At 39.9% G+C, this 12,028-nt stretch overlaps 2 protein-coding genes across 2 annotated transcripts in view; one reads left to right on the top strand and one right to left on the bottom strand.

The window, feature by feature from the left end:
- The first annotated feature begins 161 nt into the window (after positions 1 to 161).
- Positions 162 to 4,772, top strand: LOC110974136 (NADH dehydrogenase [ubiquinone] 1 beta subcomplex subunit 11, mitochondrial-like). The gene is made up of 3 exons (XM_022225518.2): positions 162 to 418; positions 2,129 to 2,256; positions 2,931 to 4,772. The coding sequence occupies exons 1-3, from the start codon at positions 176 to 178 to the stop codon at positions 3,088 to 3,090; spliced, it is 531 nt and encodes a 176-aa protein (XP_022081210.1). The 5' UTR covers positions 162 to 175; the 3' UTR covers positions 3,091 to 4,772.
- A 176-nt stretch (positions 4,773 to 4,948) lies between these two features.
- LOC110974135 (calcium/calmodulin-dependent protein kinase type 1-like) overlaps positions 4,949 to 12,028 on the bottom strand; it is a 91,259-nt gene continuing 84,179 nt past the window's right edge. The window contains exon 9 of the mRNA XM_022225517.2: positions 4,949 to 11,770. Within this exon, the coding sequence (XP_022081209.1) occupies positions 11,579 to 11,770 (192 nt within the window). The 3' untranslated portion in view covers positions 4,949 to 11,578. The remainder of the gene's footprint in view (positions 11,771 to 12,028) is intronic.

The following is a 12,028-nucleotide window of genomic DNA, read 5'->3' as shown; positions in this document are numbered from 1 at the left end:
AAAGACTCAAAAATCAGTATATCTTTTTTAAACCACTGGGAAAGGATAAGATCAATAATTTTACGAGGGTTGATCTTTCATTGAAAGATGCTGAGCCATCACGAAAACACGATTTCCCCTCTGACGAAATGGTTTGTCCATTACCGTTTCTTCTCATGCATCATGGGTAATCAAGATGGCGGCTCTCGCAAGGGGAACGCAAATTGGTTCTCGTCTGATGACCTTTTTACAGCGCAATTCTCCCCGATTGAAAACGCATATTCCTGCATTACCCGTGCGAATTTACAGTTCCACAAGTAAGAAAGTAAATCAGTCAGAATATATCACTGGTAAGCGAACAGAAGTGGACGAAGAAAGAATCCAAGAAATTATAAGGGAAGGCGAGAAAGCACCGAGTCTCACAGACCCGAATGACCCGGTAAGCGTGGTGGGCGTGGTTTAACTGCTGTAATTTAGGGATGGGATGCTCACTTACGGTGTGGGTGAGATCAGGCAACCGACATAACCTGGTGTTCACTTTTTAGCACCCTGTTCCTGTAATAAAAGAAATAAAATTTACTTTTCAAACTAGGCCCAACACTGCCCTAGCCAGGCCTATCCTACCCCCAGACACCAGCTGACCAGACATGCCAGTGACATGCCAGAACAGAAAAACTGGTCCAACGTCTGCTCCTCTCTCACGAGTGGGAGCAGAGCGGACATTGGACCCCACAGTTCTGAGGGTAGGCCTACCCATGCTAGGCCTAACTGACTTAAAACTTAAGGACTTTCAGTTTCAGATGTTTTATACATTGAGTATTGTAAGTTAGGCCTAGGCCTAATTAATCCGAGTAAGGACTCTACAATTTACAAATCGCCTTTTTTAACATTTGGACATGGTTGGGCGATATTAATAGGGTCCAAGTACCTTCGTTTGAATTTTGCTCCCATTAATTTATTTCACTCAAAATGGCTCGTACCCAGGTCAAAATCCTCCGAATTCACCTCCAAAACCTGAAAATTGTCCTTACAATGCCTTAAAAAGTCTACTGTGCCTGTCTCTGGATTAAGTGAGAATTTGAGATTCCATTAATGTTAATATGGTTTACTCACATATGGGAAGAAATTCAAAAGAGAAATTTCCGCTTCAAATCAGAAACACTCTTGTCGACGAGCTCAAAGATGCAATCTTTCCTCAAATAGTGATATGAACTGTATGGTGATGTCCTGTTGATGACGTCATGGCATGCTGATCTAGCCTATGATACATGTAGGCTATTTATTGGGTACGATTGGTTGATTTGCATAATCACCAAATCTTTGCACAGTACCGATAGACCTAATGTTTATAACCGTGTGGTTGCCAGGTCCATATTGTCACCTATTGTCAAGTCTGATTGGCTCTTGCCTCCCAGTAAGTGGTGAAATAAGGGACCTGGCGACTATACTGTCATGGACGCTACACATCCTATTTGATAATTCCACTCTCTGGCAATGGTTAGGAAGATTTTTTGTTAAAAAAAGGGAAGTAAAGTCCGAGATATAGAACCGATGTATTAGTCCAAAATCACCTTTTCGTCCTTTGTAGCAGTGTAAATCTTCCTTCTACACAACAAAACAGTGCAATAAACAAAGAGGAGTAATTTTGGGGAGGATGTGAAAAAAACGTGAAGCATTAGGTCCAATACTGTTCACGGAAAATGTGCAAATGGTCACTAATTTGGGTAGTTGAAGTTTCTTCCTTCCTCCATGGTTGGAGACAGGCCCTGAAGGGTTGCCAGAATCTTCTATGATGCCCCTTCCCCACTTGTGAACTTGTGTAAAACCATGTCAAAGTCTCGGTCCAGATTTACTGACTGTCAGTATTTTCACAATATTTTCTGCCAAATATGGAAATGTTTCTCAGATCATGCCCGTTTGCAAAAATGGACCCTCATCACGATATCTGTTTAATTTATTCGTTGAATTATTAAGCTTCTTTGTATATTTGGTTAATCAAAGATGGGACTGTAAAATGTAAGCTCCCATCAGCCCATCAAAAATGGCAGCCCTATCTTTTTCTGCAGAAATGAAATCTCAAAAAAATATTGACAGCCTTTCTCATGTGCATAAAGTTGACCGTTTCTTCAATTTTTTTTTCTTTTTACAGAGCTATGTTTCACACGGCTTCAGCGATGACCCCTACATTGATCTGTGGTCCTATCGCTTAATCTTCTTTGTGGCATTCTCCCTCATTATGGTGATTGGCCCACTGTATATACACTACCTCCCAGAAAGGTGGGTACAGCCGGAATTTTGCAGCGCTACTTGAACTGGGGTTTGAACCCAATCTGTCCTCAGACTTCCCAAATTCAGCACACTGTTTTTGAAATAATCATAAGGGTTGAGCGCTGTACATGTACAACCCAGTGACCATTATTCAGTGGGACAGCATCCAGCAATAGGGGGATATCCCCAGACATTTTTACCTGACACACTTTGCTGTGTCTGGCAGGGTTAGGGTTAAGCCGGCAGGAGCCAGTAGTCATATCATGTGAGGTTTTCTGATTCTTAAGCGGTATGCTGCCGGATGCTGGTCATGGTATTCACCGTTAATGATAAACAAAGCCTACATTCTGACGTGCACAATGATGTTGGTGGCGAATGGTAGTGTTTGCCTGTGCTGTAGACTTTGCCTAAAGGTTGCTTTTAAGGTCCAAACAGTGGTGATCACTCCCATTAATTGGAATTATTATGCCCTTATGAAGGTTTTCAGTTATCTAATAGTGAACAGCATTGCAATCTGTGGAATGTAATCAGGTTTTATCATTCCTCATTATCACTATGTATAACACTATCAAATGTTGGTTATGGCAGATGTTCAGAAAAAGATGACGCCTAAGAAATGAAACATTGCATAGTGGCAACAAGTACTTCATCAAGCAGATTTCATGTATCTTTACTTTCTATAGCAATGGTCGCTTGTGGGCACGTAGAGAGGCGGAGTTAGTCATCGCCGAACGAAGGAAGAAGGGCCTGCCGCTGATCAAAGCCGACCTCTGCAATCCCGAGAAACTGGTTCTGCCATCTGATGAGGAGGAGGAAAGGTTGTACAAGAAAGTCATGGGCTAGAGGATCCCATTGGTTGAATTTGACGTGTCGCTGCTCACAGAGTGATGCCTGTGTCCAATCATTGTGACTGCTACTCGTCCAAAATTCAAGGAACAAAATCAAGAAGGAAAAGATATGTTATTTCCATGGCGAAGGCCAGATGGTCTTCTATGTATATGTATGCATGTACTGTACGTGTGCAACTGCATGCAGTCACACTTTGGTACTGCGAACTCAACTTGCAGTGTTCCTATCATGCATAGTATTAGTTTACTTCTGTTTTCCTACATGTAGGTTAAATATGTTGCAGTTACGTCTGCGTTTGCACTATTCAATTCTTTTGGAGAGAATGTTGTTTGAAAGCCCATCGGGAATGATTGAATTGTTTGGCAAGTTCTTGTCGACTCCAGGGAAATTTGCTCATGCCCTCACGGACCTCATTTCAGGTTTTTCTTAAACAAAAAGATTTCATTTTGAAACAAAACACAATTTAAATAATAATGTACATTCAGTACCATTACCTTAATTCTGTTTTAATTTTTTTGTTTGGTGAAACTTCTTTTTGTTTGTGAATTACGATTGGTGAGGTCGGTAACAGTCTGACCAAATTTCCACTTGTGCATAGAATTGCTCTCCTGTAGCAAAGATAAGAGATTTTGGCATGAAAGACATCTTGAAATGTATGTCCTGCCAACTCCCGTTTGACCAGAGGCAGCATTATCTTTGCCTCGCCTTTTAAGATGCACCTGCCACAAACTGTCAAGATGTAACTGTCAACAAAAGCTGTACGGCTCACAACATGACAGTTCAGAAAGTTTAATCAACAATATATTTCTTGCATCATTGCACCTGTCTGTGTCCAGTCATATTTATATTTCGGAACATGATGAGGAACATGAGCTAACCATTAGAATCCGAGTCAGAATTTTCTCATGTTTATGTTTTTTTTAAAGGCTCTTTAAATTGACTTTTTTCTTTTTGTCGAAAGACTGAAGGATTTCTTTGCTGTCCTTATCAGTGAGCATGATTGTTGGTCGAAGTCACACCAGTGCGGTTTTAATTTATGGGAGCTTTATTCTGCAAGAGATATGGTTTAAGTGCATTACACTGTTGGTGCTCAGGGCTCACTTTCATTTGCGCCAGCTACGCTGTGTTGACCTCTCCTACTCACAGATCCAACACCAGGAATTGCATGCCCGTTCCCGTGCCCTGGCCAGCCCAACATCAAGGGGATGAATACCTTTGTTGAGAAGTCCAGACTTCGGACAAAAAAAAAATTGCCCTGTAATGTAGTTGGTCCCGACATCCATCCATTCCAACACATCGTCTCCACAAATAGGGAAATTATAGTTGTTCTCTGTGTGCATAACAGTACAGTGCCCTCACAGTTCACAAGCTTCTCCGGTGAAATGCACAGAAGTCCAACTCTGAAATTCCACATGCAGTCCCATCAGTCATTCGAGCTCCATTTTCAATGGATAATAATCAAGATTCCATTTCTGAAAGCAGCTCTGCCATTGGGCACTGCTGACGAGGGATAGTAATGTCAGAAATACCTGCTGCCAAACTGCTGCATAGTTGGCAGAATTTGAGTACCATAGAAATAATGTGATAGTTGCATCACAAGCGGATCCGTGTAATGTAAAAAATGTTAGAGATTCCGAGTTGCGTTTGAGATTAAAGTAATTTTGGATTGAAAGTAAGGGCGTTTTTCTGGTTATCTTTGTTTGCTTTCCTTTCATCCTTTTCACTTCCACTTCTGAATCCAAAACAATTTTTCCAGCTTTCTACAAAAACCTGTGTATTTTTTACTCTTCGGAAGAAACACAGCAACGTATGACAAATGAACAAATAAATAAATCAACAAGAAACACACAGATAACTTATTTCCTTTTTTTTTTCCCTTCCATCTTGGGCAACAGAAAATGTGTTTTCACATCTACATGGTCTACTTTTCATTTGTAAACGTCATGATACAAAAAATGTTTAAATCACAAATTTGGAAAAAAAAAACAATTACATTCGTAATGCACATACATTTACCACCTCTATTTCGAAAACATTTATACTGTACAGTACCAATATCTTGTTCTATTCCACAAGGCTGCACATATACAAACATATACCTGTATATATAATTCAGATAATGAATTTTTTTTTTTTTAAGGAATAAAATCAACAATCCGGAAACAACAAAAAATATTTCCGTTTTGTAACAATAACCACACACTTTTTGATGACGCTCCCATTTGCATTTATAAAAAGGCACTCCAAAATGTACAATATTGACCCCAAATGTATTTCGAGGGCTTTCTAATTACGACCTGCATGTGCTACGAATTGGTGACGATAGTTAACTATAAGTCATGGCTGCTATGCGGAGAGAGTCAACTTAGATTTCGTACTTCCCTCAGTTACCGTCACTGCTGACTTTTTTGTCTGGTTTTGCTACAGAAGTTACGGCTTGCACTCCCAAGCCCTATTCTGTGGGCAGTTTTCACTGAAAGAAGCTGTAACTTCAAGGGTAACATATTTTCTATCAACAGGAAAACCATATTATGGAACTTTAGCTTTTTCTATAAGTTAAAATTTTAGTTTGAAAAATTTTTAAAAATGGGAACAATTCAATCTGAAATAAATTACTAAATGTTAATTTGCTAACTACAGTTAAAGTACTTCTAAATTATTTCAATATTGTTACACAAAAAGGTGCTTTTTTCTGAATATATATTTTTCTCATGATTATTATATATCGAAAGATTTGACAAGTGTGATGTACAACGAGAAAAAAAGAGATTTTGAACTTTTTGGTTTCTTGTCTGATAAATAGACCACTCCCAGTTTCCCTGCTATTTGTTTGGGTGGCCAAAACTTCCAGAAAATATCACCTTTTGATTGGTTTTCGATTTTACCTCAAATTTGTTCCAATTAATTATAAATAGGGTTGTAGTTTCATTTAGTAGTACTTGTATTGATTTGGTGTTTACTTTTGTACTGATAGCCATAGTTTTAGCAGCTACTTGAGGGAGAAACACAACTGTAACGTCAAAAGAACGGACCTTACAAGTGTACTACGGCTGTTCGCAGTTCAAACCATTCCACTCTAAACATTCCCCCCCCCCCGAACAGAGAGAAGAGAAAATATGACTGAACTACAAGTCATTCTATTGAAGGAGACTTGAATAGCTAATGCGAACATGAAGGATGCTCCCCAAAGAAAACCCAACGTGGTAGCAAGGTACCCAACGAGTACGTGTAAGATTTTCAGCCAGTGTGAAAGTTTTTCTAAGAGTTGTGATAAACTTAAAATCTGCGTGAAGTTTGACCAACTTGACACTTGAACAGCACATGTTCAGAACAGGACAAGTTGGGTCGATGTTCATTGCTGTAGTAAACCATTTCTTTTTTTACATATCTTGCACGCTTCTTTATCAAACTGTACAACAGAAACATACATTTTCATTCTCAAAAGCATTAAAAAAAAAACCAAGTCAATGTTTCAATTCTTTTCATACGTACATGTATTGATAAAAAGAATCACTCTGAGATAGGCGCCTGTAAATATAAGCAAGCAAGCTGCATTAATTTTTTTTTAGCTTTTCACGTTAACAAAATCAAGACTTTCTACATTATTTATGCTACATTATAGCCACGCTCAAGAATCTCACCCTGTGAAAATCTTACAGTGCACAGTAACCGTAAATTACAATCTCCCTTTTTTTACAACTGTGATAATTCACACTTATTACAATGCAAACTAATGACCAGCAACCAAATGCAACATTTTCAGACCGAACTTCTACTACAGATTCTGAAAGACAGCTCAACAAAAAATAACATCAATACACAATCCACTCTTGTCCCTTCACAGGCCCTTTAAACAGTTAAATAAAATCTGATTTTTCTTCTCAGCACCTGACAAAACATGATTGCTCACGACTCTTTAGATACACCCCTTTATCATTGGTTACATGTTTGTAGTGCCTGTTCTGCAAAGGTAGTTTTATAACAGACACAAGAAAATACAGACATAGCTCAACAAAAAAGGCAGTTAAATCTTTTCACTATGATACACAGAAATTTTACAAGTTTAATACACGAGTTCCTGCTCTCTAAGAAATTCAGAGATTTTCCTTGAAGGTGATCAAGTTAAGAAACACAACACGAGACTAAAAATTTTTAAAATCTGGAGAAAAAAATCAAAAGCGCGGTGAATCCTGTGTTCACATTCACAAAATTAATTCAGCCACATCTTTGCAGATGCTTTTTTATAACAAAAATGTTGGACAAATGAGTATGGGTGTGCTGTTTGGTAGGCTGAGTTTTAGATATCTGGCCATATTTGATGAATGTTCACAGATAAATTTTCAAAGCAGCACTAAAATCAGAGAGGAAAAAATGCACAGTCTGGCCATTGGGAAAGCAGGACTCTATTTTGCAGGAACTAAAGATTTACGCTAACATCAGACAATGATAAGACTGGCCCCCAGACCAACCAGTTTGTGCTAATATATGGGTGGAATGAAAAAATCTTTGTCAACCATCCTGCTCAAGGACACCCAAGTGCCTGGATCCACTGCCCAGGCTCCAGGCAGTTGTGACAATGTTCAATTATGTACTGTGATGCCCCCAAAACCAAAATTCACAGGGTTTCATCCCCTATCACACAGAAAGACAGTCAGAAAAAACAGGTGTGTTGCAAGATTGAAGTCAAGACAGAGGACATATTGGGACCTCATCTTCACCACCTGACAGAGGACCCTGACTGAGGACCCTACTGGTACTATTCTGACCAGCCAACATTTCTGACTAAACGCTTTCAGTTCCCCCTCCCTCCCCATTTCTTAAATTTCAAGGACAATCAATGTCCTGCCTTCCACACCATTACATATTGCCCGTGGCGAAGTACCTGTCTGCTGAAAGCTTTTCCATCGATCCAAAAAAGCATACATCATCAACTTGAACATAGTGGTTTTTTATCCAACGTCTCGAATTTACTGAATCACACATTCACTTACTGTACCTCATCACAAACGATGACTGCAAACCTTCATACGGTGTCAAAGATGACTTGGTACCGCTCAAAAGCAGTTACACCATTAAAGCAAGGACCTGGAAACTCGGGTCCAAACACAAACGGTGAACCTTCTAGGTTGGAGAGGACATTCTCTATGAATTCTCAGTTTCATTCACATAACACACCAAGCACGAACTAGAACAACTTCAGTTGATTTACGTCTGGAACCAAACGCTTTCGATTCTTATACACATTTATTGATCACTTATGAAAAAGCAGTCCATGTATGATGTGAAAAACTGAATTCCAAGTAAAGAGCAAACGCCACCCTTAAAAATCTGTAAGCGTCATTTCAAACTCTCCTGAATGTAGTCAAGGTAGTGATGTTTCAGTATGTACAGTGTATCAAAAAGAATCAAACGTGAATTCTTCACCTTCAACTGATGGATTCACACATCTACAGGTAAGACCATTTCTATCTTTAGGCTATGTTCAACTGGTTTAAGCAAGTTCAGTAGACAAGCTCAGTATAATATGAAAAATCTAAGCTCAAATAAATTGACAAGAGATTGATGCAGCCCAACCCTATTTGTTACATGCGCTTTCATTCGAGGAAGTTTGAAATCCGCTCAAAATTACACCGATGCGGAAAGAAAGCCAAAACGTCCAAGTTCAGCAATTGACAATGAGAATGAAAGGTGGAAAAGTGAACAACTGTGAACATGGAAAGTGAGAAATGAGAGCAGCTGACATCCCATCAACAAGACAAAAATCCTTTGCCCTGAAATCACTGAATTCAATCCTCCCTTCTCACTTGCCATTTAATACATTATCAATACAGTACTGAGGGGGGGGGTTCTATTCCGTTATTTCACTTTGAAATCCTGCTGCCAAATACTTTTATTGGTCCGGGAGCAAAGGCCAGTTCACACTTCAGGCAAATGTGATTGCAAATCAATTTAACATCACTTAACATTTGCAGCAAAATTCACCTTGAGTTGAACGTGTTCAACGTTTGCATTTTCACACCATGAATCAGATAATTTGACATCGCGAGTTTGCATTTGTGTATGATTTCATACAGAACCTACAGGTAATTGGTGGTCACACGCTAACTCTTGCTAAAGGCCATGAAGCAGTTCTCGACCAACTGAATTTTACAATACAATACACCGTAGCACATCAGTGTGGAGCCAGAACTTACGATTATCCACCGAACTTATAGTCAAGTGTAGTTTCAACCATGAAGTTCCTGCATTTCTAAGGACAGGGAGTTCCCAACTTTTTCCCTTTCCAATGATAAATACAGCAGAATATTCAAAACTTGACTGCATAACATTCCCTAATGACCCACATACACCAAACACTTCGATGATTGACCCCTGTTAATTAATGCCAACGCAGCATGATTAATGGTACAAAATTGTGAATTTCTACACTGCGAATTTATGCACGATCTACACACTTTACTTTACAGCAGTCTACTTCTGCAGCTTAAGTTTATCATTTACAAAAAAAGAGTTCATCCGTTTATCTCTCAAAGATACACGCAGAGTGTTGTCTAACAAAATGGCTGGCCCCACTGGTGGATTCTACGGCACTACTAACAAAAAGACGGCAGCTTCCACTTTGGGCCAAAAAAATGTAGCCAGTCAGGCTTCTGTATTAGCTGACTACTTGGCGACCAACTGAGCTGGCAACATCCAGACACAAACGTTCCCCACGCTCAGCAAATTCTTATGCATGATCTACGTGTACACACAGATGTACAGAGAGCTGAATAGCACGTAGATAATGCATACATTTTGGTGAGCGTAATAAACAGTTGTGCTCAGATATCACCAGCTCAACTAAACATGTGTATGCCTGAAAACTGTCAAAAACATGTTTAGTGACTGCGCACTTGCCCCCATGTCATATTTAGCACTGGGTTCCCCTGTGTTCGTACACATGTAGTTTCCAATATCCCGGCCAGGAAATGTAAGCAATGCCTGTGGGTTCTGGTGAACCATTCCTGGAAGAAGTGGGCAACGCGGCACACAATCTGCAGAGAAATGTCCAAATGTAGTGAAATCCCTATAACACACCCCCTTTTCTTAACACCTCCCCCCGGCCAAAGCCATTCTGGAGAAGCAATCATTGCCTGTTAAAATTTGCTTTAAAATTGCACTCCACAAGGAACTGTGCTGCTTTTTTGGCTTCCAGCTCCCAATTCTACGTACCACACAGCAATACGCAAAATGAAATATCTGCTACAAAAGCAAAAAAGATGGGGGCTTCCAATAACGGTGAAACAATGGGCAGGGGAGAGATCTGGATACTAAATCCACCAGTGGCAGCTGAATGTTAGAAGGAAGAGTACATCATAAGGCTGAGTATATATACAAAGAACTCACTATGTTCATACAGACCAATTGTGCGGCAGCCATCTTGAAGGCCCGTGCTTTAGATTTTAATACAGAGATTCATATGAATGTATCTTATGTGCATTCAGTGTTTAAAACAACAAAAAAATATGAAAAACAATCTTCAAGAGGGTTGCCAAATGCAATCCTTTATATCAGTGCTATCTTATAAGATGTGTGTGCTTTTGTTCCTCGAGGTTACAGCACAAGGACACCTTCCATACGCTCACTGTTACTGAATAAAATGAACAAAAGGACCTCCAAGATGGCTGTTGAATGCAAAGGGTCTATTACGTTGGTATACAAATTACACATGACTCACAATGCCAGAACCAGAATCTTGAACAAGATGAAAACTTTCCAAGGTTTATTTTTAATCAGCGGTGTTAAAAGGCGTTAAAACAAACCAGAATAAATGGTGAGAATCTTGAACAAGATGAAAACTTTCCAAGGTTTATTTTTAATCAGCGGTGTTAAAAGGCGTTAAAACAAACCAGAATAAATGGTGAGAATGTGGATAACATTTTATTCAAAGAATGCAAAAAAAATTGCACTTGATATTTACACCATGACAGATTCACTTGATCGACAACTGCAAAGACAGTTACTTCTGCATTTTGCTACATGAGGACAAGTGGAAAACTCTTCATCTGCGTCCTCTCTCACTGAGACACATGACCCAACTTACATCTGTCCTTGTCATATGCAAAGACCGCAGCGCTGCACTTTATTTGGGAATATGAAGTAAAGTAATAAACATGTTGCTGTTTGATAAAGAGTGAACGGTTCTTGTACATGAACCTAAGCTTCACTGCCTAGTTCATAACCTATGATGTACAGTTGCTTGCCAAATGCTAGCCTACTGCAATGGTGGGCTGATCTGTGGTACTTTGATGTCTTGTGATTGGATCATACAAGGGAGTTTTAATTGATCACAGGATTTCAAACTAAATCTGCTTGACCGATTTGAATTGCACACACACACAAAACTCCACCAGGTTTTGGCATGGTACGTCAATTAATGAGTTACAATTAAGATGGTTTTTTGGGGGGGAGAGGGAAGCAGTTGCACGTCCGGTGCCATGACTCATCTGCTTGATTCGGATGCTCCTTTGCAGGTTGGCCTCTGCTCGCCCTCCCCGGTACCCGGTACAGTGCCGTCGGTGTCTTTGCTGCCCCTGTCTTTGGACTGTCCGTCGTTGTTGTTGGCTGATGCTGCCAGCTCCCCCAGTCCCAACTTGCGCATGTGTCGCACCACGGCCGTCGCGTTGAAGGCTTGCTGTAGTCGAACACGGACACAAAAATGTATCTAGATGTTTAAATTGACCTCTTTCTGCCTGTTAATGGAACTGTATTTGCAAAAGAATGCAATGGAGGCTCACGAAACGATCACATGTACTGGTCCCATAGTTGAGGGGGCAACACATGTGTTGAAACATGTGTAGATGTGTCATGGGGACTCATGATACTGTCCCCACAAACTGGTCTCCACTTTCCTGTCAACACAAGACATCGCCCCCTCAATGAAGTGACAACC

Source organism: Acanthaster planci, linkage group LG04, assembly GCF_054643075.1.
Source record: "Acanthaster planci isolate LZ-2023a linkage group LG04, COTS_SCS, whole genome shotgun sequence".
Classification (NCBI taxonomy): Eukaryota; Metazoa; Echinodermata; class Asteroidea; order Valvatida; family Acanthasteridae; genus Acanthaster; species Acanthaster planci.
Note: the sequence above shows the minus strand (reverse complement) of the source record. Positions and strands in the feature narration are given on the sequence as shown.